The sequence below is a fragment of the Cygnus olor genome, chromosome 3, assembly GCF_009769625.2.
Source record: "Cygnus olor isolate bCygOlo1 chromosome 3, bCygOlo1.pri.v2, whole genome shotgun sequence".
In the NCBI taxonomy this organism is placed as follows: Eukaryota; Metazoa; Chordata; class Aves; order Anseriformes; family Anatidae; genus Cygnus; species Cygnus olor.
The window spans coordinates 11,621,042-11,632,000 of record NC_049171.1 but is presented as its reverse complement, the minus strand read 5'-3'; the positions used below and the strand labels follow the sequence as shown (position 1 = coordinate 11,632,000).

General features: G+C 42.4%; 1 protein-coding gene across 1 annotated transcript; it reads right to left on the bottom strand.

Annotated features, from left to right (window-relative positions):
* Positions 1–253: 253 nt before the first annotated feature.
* On the bottom strand, positions 254–7,513 carry LOC121067486 (cytosolic 5'-nucleotidase 1B-like). The gene is made up of 6 exons (XM_040552044.1): positions 7,237–7,513; positions 6,560–6,727; positions 3,601–3,730; positions 3,071–3,193; positions 2,201–2,385; positions 254–1,189 (listed from the first exon to the last, which is right to left on the bottom strand). Exons 1-6 carry the CDS (start codon positions 7,360–7,362, stop codon positions 851–853), a joined length of 1,071 nt encoding a protein of 356 aa, XP_040407978.1. The 5' UTR covers positions 7,363–7,513; the 3' UTR covers positions 254–850.
* Positions 7,514–10,959: the final 3,446 nt, after the last annotated feature.

Below are 10,959 nucleotides of genomic sequence, written 5' to 3'. Positions count from 1 at the left end.
TGCTCTAATGCTTCGTTCTTTGCCTCAGTCAAGATACTCATAGCATCTCTGACTTCTTCCCAGCTCTATATTTACATAAAATCTGTTAGAATTTAAATGTCTTCAAGACCTCTCACTCTTATCTTATGGGCTGAAAGCAGTCAGTTCTGGTTCTACCTATCTCAGAGAGGGAAGAGGCAGAGAGATACTGATCACGTAACTTCATTTTGCATAGGAAATTATACTCAAATCTCTACACAGACAAATGACAATGTTCTGTAAAGCCAGCTTTATTATAGTAGGAAAACAATATAGAAAAATAAAGTGTTCCTGTAAACACAATATCAAATAAGCTAACATTTCACTGGAGACCCGTAGAAGCTGAAACTTCACGGTAACAAAACTACTGAATACATACCTACCAAGGAAACACCAACACGTAACAACATATAGGCAAACTGTGGTTTTGGTAATTTCAGAAATAAACAGTAAGGGCTATATATGCAGTATGTTTTTTTTCTTTTAAATAGCCCATTAGCAACTTTTTAGAAAAAATATAACTGCTCTGTCTCTGTTTCAAACTATAAAACCAGTACAAATCTTTCCCTAATATCAAAAACACAGTGTTGTATCCAAACAGGTAAACAAACAAACAAACAAACAAAAAACTAAACTGCTTTAGAGTGCTATTAAAATAACTCTGTTAAAAACTGAACAATATTAAAAATATTTCCTCTAAAGGTTGTTCTAGCCAGAAGTCAAATCTTTCAACAAAGTGCTTATAGTACACAAATAGAGGTTTTCAGAAAGAGCTATTGGTATATTAGAGGCTGGCTGAGTTAAGAACCTTATCTTTGATGGTGCCATCCAGTCACGCAGATTTTTGGTATTTCTGAGCAATGCCATAGGGAACGTGTGCAGCTATGGTGCCTAATTTCTGTGCTCCTTCTATGTGAAACATCTGGTCATCAAAGAAAATGTGAGGACGTATTTTCACCAGGATCGGTCCTTTAGGAGCTCCTGCTAAGAACAGCGCCTCATCAATCTCCAGACCCCAGCTACGAAGAGTCTTCAGGACTCGGGCTCCAGAACTTGCTGCACTTCTGGCTGTGACCAGAAAGGTCCTTATTGGACAATTTAATCGTTCATTTTTTGCGTAGAACTTCTTCTGGAGTTTCCCTAGGTCTTCCAGAAAGCCTTTCAAAGGACCCTGAGTACAAAATACCAGAAGCATAGTAAATATTTTCCCACAGTTCTCAAAGTCATCCCTGTGCTTTCTTCCAGATTGCCAGTTACAAACAAAATTCCTTCCTTAATGCTATTGTAAATATAGCAATCTCTGTATGAACTATTTCTAAGTGGATCTACACACACTAGGAATTGGAAAAAAGTTAAAGCTATAATCCTACATGGTGTGATCAGTAGGAAACTGATTCTCATTACTTACAAGATCTCTATAATATAAAGCTTACAAGATCTCTTACATTATAAAGTTAAAATTACAGTCGTTAATACTATGTTCTTTGAAAGCACTGAACTCATTTTCCTATGATCCACAAGGTGCAATCACTTGCCTGTACAAAACCCAACAGCAGACCTAATTACACGTCACGTCAGATTAATGACAACATTACACCCTGATTAAAAGTAGTAAATAATATTTAGTTTCAACTTGCAATATATTGCACTGTCCAGTACTTTCAATAGATCAAGCTTTTATTTTTGATTTATACCATTGTTAACAATAGTAGTGATGGCATTTTATTTGAAGCTAATTTAAAAATATTTTTGGTTTTTAGACAAATGTCATAGTTCTACTTAAGAATAAGCAAAATATCACCCCGCTTCAGCAACCTGAGTATTCCAGTTTTTGAAATTAACATTACCTATGCAACGTGATTAAAAAAATCAAGGAAATCAGTAGCAATCTTTCCTTTTTATAATGAATATAATTAGAATATAACTGTAAGCCACTGTCTCATATATGCAGTTTTTCTCAGTGAAGTGAGAGATCTGGTGAAAGGACTGCCTTACTGGCCTCTTTTGTGTCAAACACGCATTTTAAAGATTATCCTTGAAAAAGGAAGTAAATAGGGCAATGAAATGACAATTCAGTTTCCACAATGATTAATGCATACACACTGGGGAAACTGGAGAAAGACAGCAGTAATGAGAATTTAAAAAAATGTTTTGAAAACTCTTTGATTTAAGAAGTACAAACCTGTGCAAGAGGCTTATTCTCATTCAGCTGTTCGTGTTCAAAAAATTTATCTAATCCTTGTTCTTTGACAATCTGTTCCGATTCATCAGAAAAGAGAACTGCATCCCCGTCGAATGCCACCCTCAGCTGTGTATCCGAATAAGCAACATCCTTGTTGGCAGTGAACATGGTAGCTGATGCGATGCCTGAAAGTGTATCAGAGAACTTCAGTTGGCATGTCCTGCAAAGTCATTCATAAAGTGACCAGTAGTTTAGTTCTAACAGTTTATTTGTGGTGACCTTTTAACACAGGGAGCAGAAACCATCCCTGAAATTACTTTGTAATGGCTTTTCTCTAACACATCTGCATGGAAGCTGTCCTATTGGCATAGCTTCTTAGACATGCTTATTTCCAGTTCCGTGTAACACACAAACCTGGTCCCCAAGGTGTACTACAAATGAGACAAAGCATGAAATTCCAATGAGACTGTAAAGTCAAACTATTTTGTTTTTTGCTTGTAGAACACAGAACTTAGCTTTTGTAACTCCTATCAAACAGATGACTCAACTCAAACAGATGTTGAAAAGGGAGCGGCAAGCCGGTGCACAGAGGAATTCACTTCCTGTATGATGGCAGCATGGGAGGAGACAGAAAGGTGTGACAGAGGTAGAGGCTGATCAAGTTATCATTATCGGCAAGCTGAAAGGCCAGAGGGGAAAACTGCAGAGAAATAACCTGATGTTATCTGATTAGGTACAAAGTTTGTGGCATGCACAGCAGTGAAATTCTGATTTGATGAAGCAGCACTACTTTCTGTGAAAGACACACCATGACTAGATTTGTTTTTAACAAGCCCAGCTGAAAGAGAACAAAAAAAGGACAATTCAAACCTGCTTCTATAGCTTCTTGCACTTTTTCAGAGTCTGCTGAGAGGTATAGATTGGTAAGATACGCAGTCAGGTAACCAATAGGGCTTTTTCCTCCTGTCATGCAGAAGCGTTCAATTGTTAAGCCTGAAACAAGAACAGCACAACAAGGTGTGACTCCACCTTGACACTATAAACCTGGAAAATGAAGATGTAAAGAACAACACTAGCCTACAACTGACAGTAAGCTTAAAAAAGACAATCTTGTTCACTGCAATTTCAACAAGTTACACAACTTAAACTGACTACAATAGATTAGTCCTTCCTCCCTGAGAATTTCATACAAAATCCCCCTGTGACAGCAGAGGGGATTCACTTCTATGACAGCAGAGGGGATATCTCACTTACTATGACACACAAAAATAAATATAATCTCCTAAGGAATGGGTGTCTATATCAAAGAAGTTGCTTTTACTAAAGTCAGAACAGGATAAACAAAATCACTGCATTTCATTATATAACCACAGGCAGTTCTACGTATTTATTTTACTTACCGTAGTGATTAATGCTGTTTATAAGCCTCACTCCCACTTGGGCATGGTTATTAGTCATCAGAACAATATCAAATCTTTCTTCATCATCAGGGTATAGCTCAAGAAGCCGGGCATTGACATGCTCCAGTGCCTGCAGGGTAGAAATGTGGAAGTCAATAGACAAGTGGAATGTGCCTTCCTTCTTAATCGCTGTGGGTTTAGTGATAGGACTGTCTTGAAGGAGAATGAGAAATATCTGAATGTTTAACTTGCTGAACTTGTTTTATTTCTTTCTGCTCCCAGCAACTGTTTGCCTGGGCTTATTTGAAGGGAAGCAACTAAGTTTCTTTTGCTGAAAGTCACAGAATTTAACTTTATAACAGAAATCCTTTTTCTTGGGACACCATGATAATCTGGAATATATTTATGCACTGTTGAACATTTTTCAGAATACAGATTAATATTTGTGTAATTTTTATTTTTTTTAAGCTTAAAATGTTGGACTTAAACTTGTTCTATCTAATCTCCCTTTGAATTGTTTTTGTTTTGTTTTGGATACCAAATATTTTTTTCCCAGGACCAGAAAAGGTCTCTTTTTCAGAAATGTTCATGTTTCCTACTCATGTTGCTTAATAAATTTAATAAAACATTGCTGGTGAATGGTTGTATCCAGAGATTTTCTTGTCCACTTAAAGATTGTTGCTGTGAAATCGAGGAGAAGGTACAAAGGGATTTGTATGTGCAACTGCTTGTTTCTCATGAACAAATGTGAATTTGGGACACATACTTATGCAAAGATTTCACTGACACAGCTCAGGTGTCAGACTGTCCTTAACAAACAAGTACCAAATCATATCCTGTCAAGCATGATTTCCTTGGAGATTTCTTACTGAATTACTGAATGAGACAGGTTTTGATTCATTCGAGATCTCTTTTAAGCTAATAGACCAACACGCCATATTCACAGTCTGGCATTCTTCTTATTTCCTTGACCTTCCACCCGGTCGTCTCTCTGTATCCATCTTGTCTCAACTTATATTTAGAATCGTATCCTTTTGGAGTAAGAATTGCTTTTTGCTCTAGGTTTACAGACCTCTACTTTGGGAGCTGGCCCTTGAATGGAATTCCTTGGGATTACGGCAATAAAGTCAACAATGAATCATCAAATGAATCCAAGACAGGCTGTTTTTCATTAAGGTGCTTTAAAAAGCCAGACCAGTTGTTAAGAATTAAAATGTAGATTTTATAATTAAATTCTGGGAATCTCACTGTAAAAAGCAAGGCTATGTCATGTGGGACTTGGCTTAGGAGAACCCTGAGTGATAGCCTGGTATAAAGCCTAGGAAAAAATCTCAGTATCTGGTCACAAACCCTTTGCATCACTTTTTTTTCCTTTTGTTACTCTCTTCTAATACTCTAGCACACTAAGAATTTATTCAAATATTACAGATTAAGGGGGAGTGGAAGAGAGGAATGCCATTTTTTGTCCAAGTGCCTGTACAGTTCCCAGCCCAAGGAGATCCTGGCCTGTGATAAGGGTTCTTAAGTGCTACAACTTGAGATATAATGTCTTTAAGTTAGTATCTTAAAGATCTCAGCAAAGGAATCCAAACAGAAAAGATACTATTTCTGTAGGTTTTCTTTGTCTCCAAGTAGAAAGAAGCATCCAACAAACTTGCACTTCTCTTTTTTTTTTTTTCAAATCAGCCCCACTAAAAACATAAACATATTTCTCAAAATCATACATATTTTGATTTTTTTTCATTTTTGCTAAGCCAACTTGCTTTCCATGCTGGAAGCTGTTTGCCTTGGACATTTCTCTTATCTTGTGCAATGAAAGCAAAATATTCTATTTCACCTGTGCTTAAACCTCGACTCCCAACTGGGGGTCTATTGCTTTTGCTGGTCCTCAAGAAAAATTTCCAGAATGAGAAAGAATAATAGAATGGTTTGGGTTGGAAAGGACCTTAAAGACTAGTTCCAACCCCCCTTCCATGGGCAGGGACACCTCCCACCAGACCAGGGTGCTCAAAGCCCCATCCAGTCTGGCCTTGAACACATCCAGGGATGGGTCATCCACAGCTTCTCTGGGCAACCTGTGCCAGTGCCTCACCACCCTCACAGTAAAGAATTTCTTCCTTATACCTAATCTAAACCTACCTTCTTTTAGTTTAAAACGATTCCCCCTTGTTCTATCACTACACCCCCTGACAGAGTTCCACCCCAGCTTTCCTATAGGCTCCCTTTAGGTAGAGGAAGGCTGCTACAAGGTCTCTCTGGAGGCTTCTGTCGTCCAGGCTGAACAACCCCAACTCCCTCAGCCTGTCTTCCTAGGAGAGGTGCTCCAGCCCTCTGATCATGCGGCCTCCTCTGGACTCACTCCAACAGTTCAATATCCTTCTTATGTTGGGGGCCCCAGACCAAAATGCAGTGCCCTAGGTGGGGTCTCACGAGAAGAAAGCAAGGAAAAAATTAAAGCTGACAAAAAAAAAATCAATCATTTCTGAATATAGTAAATTGTTTCCTGTTTGAGCCAACACTGTCTTTAATCATAGCTGTAAGTGGGACAAAAAAGTGAAATTGAAATTAGGAAGTAAGGGGGTTGTGGTGGTTTTTGTTTTGTTTTGTTTTGTTTTTTGTTTTGTTTTTTTCTTTCCTTTTTAGGGGAAAAGGTTGCAACATCCTTAAAACCATTTTGGGGCCTGTCTTAACTGAAAATGATCTTAAAAGGGAGGGGACACGCCGGGGGATGCTGCGGGAGGAGGGCAGTGAGCAGTGCTACGGGCGCCCGCAGTGTCCGGCTGCTACGCTGCGTTGAGGATGCTGATTTCGGGCTCCCCGGCCAAGGCAAATTCACCGCTAGGGGAACGTTTCCCAGGGGCAGGGATTATCCCCGTCCTAGGAAGGCTCTGGGCTCCTCCTCTTCCCGAAATTCGGCCTCGCAGCATCCTCAGCGCTCCTCCCGAGCCTGCCGGCGTACCTTGACGAAGTGGAAAGCCGGTCCGGGCTTGAGGGTGACGTTCTCGTTTTGCTGCTGGTACTCCACGTACTTCTCCACCCCTTGCTCCTCGTAGATCCGACGCTCCTCCACCAGGTCGAAGAGAGCTCGGGACGACACGGCCACGGTGATGGCGTGCTGGGGCTTGGGCTGCCGAGCGAGAAGAGGGTAGCACCGGCACCCCCAGACCCGGCACCCCAGCTTCGTCCTCCCTCCAAACCCCGGCACCCCCACAAGCCCCGGCACCCCCCCTAAATCCTGGCATCACCACCCCACAGCCCTGGCACCCCCCCAAGCACTGGCATCCCCCCCAAGCCCCGGCAGCTCCCTAAAAGCCCAGGCACCCCCCTAAAGCCCCGGCACCCCTCTAGCCCCGTGTGCCCCCCAGAGCTCCCGTGTCCCCTCCCCAAGCCCCGTCCTCCTCCCTCCAAGGCCCGGCATCCCCCCTTCCAGCCCCGGCATCCCCCTCCAAGTCCTGGCATCCCTCCCACCAAAAAAAAAAAACCCTTCATCACCCCTCCAGCCCCGTCATACCCCACCTAAGCCCCGTCCTCCCCACCCTAAGCCTCGTCCTCCCCCCCTTCCAGTCCCGTCCAAGCCCTCTCCAGCCCTACCCCCAGCCCTACCCCCTCCCCAGTCCCCATCCCTCCCGCGCTCACCGGCCGGGGTCTTTTGGAGACCAGGTTGTCGTAGAACGCCTTGGCCGCCGCCCAGTCCCTCTCGGCCTCCTGCAGCCGGGCCTCCTGCAGCCCGGCCTCCTCCTCCTCTGGCCCGGAGCCGCTCATGGCTCCCGGGGTCGGGGCAGCGCCGAGCGGGCGCGGCCGGAGCCCAGGACCGGGAAGCGGCGGAGGCCGCTCCGCCCCGCTCGGGCAGGGGGAAGGAGGCCGGGCTGTGGCTTTCCCTTTCGCTCTGTGTCGGGCACGGCCCGGCCCTCCCCCGGCACGGCCCGGCACGGCACGGCCCCGCAGCACCCGCCCCGTGGGTCAGCAGGGCCACGACATCTCGCCTCATCGCGCCCTCCCTGCCCACGCTGCAAGATGCTGTTAGGAGCCAGCCTCCAATACCCACAGTGCTCTCAGATTTATTATTTCGATGCGGTGGTTTAATTGCTTTAACATCATCAGCAGGAAATTTCTAGATTTCTTAAAAAACATAACAACAATGTTGCTGGGCTTCAAAATGGGGTGGTTGGCGATGGCCTGGGGTCATCTGTTACATACAACGAGGCTGAAAATTTCTCTTAAAAACAGTAATTTTATTTTTTTTTAGTGTTTAGGTCAAATTCAGTGTGCACAATGAACTGCTATTCTGGCAGGTGGATTGGGTGGTCCTAAAAACCAGAATCCCACACAAGGGTACTTACATAATATGGGCTGCTTATCTAATACATACCTCTAAAATGTTTCTGGCTTGTCTGAACCACAGCTAAATCCCCCAAACTGAGGAGCTGAAGGTGATAATGGGAAACGAGGAAGGAAGCGGTTTTTCTCCTGGGTTTGTATGGGGTCTGGCTCAGGACACCCACAGTCTTTGCTGCTGCTTGTAGCCAGTGACTCGGTGTCTGTACATCCCACAGCACATGTAAGCACTATTTGGAGGACTTGTAATATTTTGAAGGAAGACCCTAAATATTGCTTCCGACCCTGACTGTTGCATAATCTTCAGAAAATTACATCACGTCCTTCTGCCTCCATGCATTCTCCAAAAGGCATAATTATTTCTGATACTTTTTTTTTTTTTTTTTTTAATGTGGTTTCCCAGTGAAAGGAGGCTTATGTGATTATACCATCTGTCCGTCATTCCCTAGTGATGTCCAGTTCCAAATGAATTTGATGGAAGGATTAAGATCTCAGATTTAAATTCCTAAAACATTTAATGACCATCAACAGCATCATGTGATTTGTTGCCCTACTGTTGGAAAAGGCTGTACTGCAAAGGCAACATATTTATCTCCTTGTTCTTCTACTATATAATAGCAAATTAATACTCTTTAATTAAATTAATACTGTTTGTCTGCCTTCTCCAAATCATTGCCCTGCTGAGCAGGGAGGGTTCTGGAAGCAGGGAAGTGCTGAGCTCTGGATGTAAGATGGGAAATGGGACTTGACCAAAGTGGTGAAAGGGGGGCTAAACATGTGAGGTGCATGGACAGTACCTGAGAGTAACACATTAGGAGGACAGATGTGAAGAGAGGAGTTAGGATTATTTTAAGTGGCTATTGTCATGGCACAATGTAAAAGGCATAACAAATCTGAACGAATCTGGTTTTAGTGGCTCTGCTATTGATAGATAGATAGATTGTTTTCATTGAATTTTGATCCTGGATGCTTCACTCTTGTATCTGTACTCAGAGCTGTAGTGTGACATACGCTGCTGAAAACACCTGCTCCCCTTCCTGCAGTCAAGACAGACATTTCCCTGCTTGCAATGCTTACATGAGCAGCTGCAAGCCTGTGATCAGGCTGAGTAGCTAGGAGAGAAGCTAAAAAAAGGGATTCAATACACAGGCTGGCCTCAGTCACCACCACTGCCCTGCTCAAACATTTCACCTAAGATGATCTCTAGGAAAATTCTATCCATGCATTTATTACTGGTTTAATACTGCATGTGGGTAAATTGCTTGGGGGAAGAGAACAGGAGGAATCAGAAACAGTTCTCTGCTGGGTACAAAGCAGCACTGTCATCTCTGCTTCAACCCGTGGCAGTGCATTTCCCAGAGCAGCGCCCAGGCTGAATGCTTATGCTGTGTTCCCCAGTTCCCTGCACATACTCAGGAGCAAGATCGGGGCTCCTCAAACACATTCTTTGGTTTATTTTTGCTCCCCCTGCCAAGGGAAAAAAAAAAAAAAAAAAAAAAAAAAAAGTCATCACTCAAGCAATGAAGACTCCTTTGCAATACATCTGAAAATGTAAAAGATGATAACTTGGTTCTGGGCCCAAGCAGTGCTGTTGAAGTGCTGCTGCTGAAAGCAATGCTATGCTAACATAAATATTTTGCTCTCCGGACCCACACGGTATCTCTACATAGCACTCAACTGTGTGAACATATGCACTGAACTGAGATGGCTCTGTTCTGTTCTCTGCTGCTTGCTGCTGACATACCCTCCATTTCCTCTTCTGCTGGAGATTGTGAATTTAAGGCCCAACATGAAAGCCTTCCAGCTTCAGCACCTTATAAATGAAGTCTTGACTTTCCAAATGCAGAATGTAGCAGCCTTATCTACATCTAAAAAATGTGGTAATGCCCATGGAGTTCCAGTAAAGAGTTATGTGTTGTTTTTACTAAATCTCCTGGGGAGTCTGAGAATAGGAATGGATCCAAAATTGAATGACTTTGTGGTTTCTGAGCTAAACTAGAAAGGGAAAGAATTTTTTGCTATCACCCATTAATTTGTAAAGTTGTAGGGCATTTGTATTAAAACAAACAAAAAAGAATGTCTGGTGCTGTCTTTGTATGCACTTTTTTTTTTTTTTTCCCCCCCCAAGAACTGTACAGCAAATGTAAGCCATGTATATACCCTGGTCTGTTATAAATAGCAGCATTTTTAAAAGTTTTCCTGCCTGAGCAGTGTATACCTTTCCAATATTAAGATCAACCACTGAGTAAGATTTCAAGAAGGAGCTCGAAGTGCATAATTAATGAAAAGTATGTGTTTTGTTGTTGTTGTTTGGTTGTTTTGTTGTTGTTGTTGTTTGTTTGTGGTTTTTGTTGTTGCTGTTTTGTATTTATTTGTTTTATACCTACTTATATCTGGAAGAATGTGAAAAATTTCCAAATAGTTAAAAGACTGAGATCAAAAGTCAAGAAAGTACTCACAATAGAAGGATTTTTTCTCCCTTTAGATATATAGATGCTAACGTGTATTGTGCATGATTATATCGTAGACATTTGGTCTCTGGGGCCTAATCCACAGTCATGTCAGGGTCACTTCAAGCTGTGATTGCACTGACCTTTCCTTCATGTATGCATTCTGGTTTTTCATGCTCAGACCCCAAGACCTGCGTGTACGGTGTTCCCAGAAGGAAAGGACATGGGGAGGGCTTTGATCTAGGTCAGCCTACCGTGGTAAAATGTGTGGCAACACTGTCACATTACGTCTGACCTGCCAGATAAATAATTTGGAAAATCCTTCTGCTCGTAGATAATATAATTACTTTTAATGTAATTGTAGAATTCACAACCTAATTTTATGAAAGTTATCCCTTCATATTAACAATTAGTTGTTTTCTGTTTCCTACAAATTCTCAGTATGGATGTCAGACTGCCTGCCTCATGTTGATCAAACTTAGTCTAACACAGGCAGAAATGACAAAAAGCAGTTGGTCTGTGTCAAAGATTTGTATGGCAAAGCTGCATCATGCCTTGGAGACATTTATTTGTG

What these genes read in the sequence shown, in the direction of transcription:
- LOC121067486 (XM_040552044.1), bottom strand. Translation starts at nt 7,362, where the DNA reads ATGAGCGGCTCCGGGCCAGAGGAGGAGGAGGCCGGGCTGCAGGAGGCC. An exon ending in TCTCCAAAAGACCCCGGCCG is followed by an intron (nt 6,728 to 7,236) that starts GTGAGCGCGGGA and finishes CTCGCTCGGCAG; the next exon opens with CCCAAGCCCCAGCACGCCAT. An exon ending in GCAAGAAGCTATAGAAGCAG is followed by an intron (nt 2,386 to 3,070) that starts GTTTGAATTGTC and finishes ATACACTTTCAG; the next exon opens with GCATCGCATCAGCTACCATG.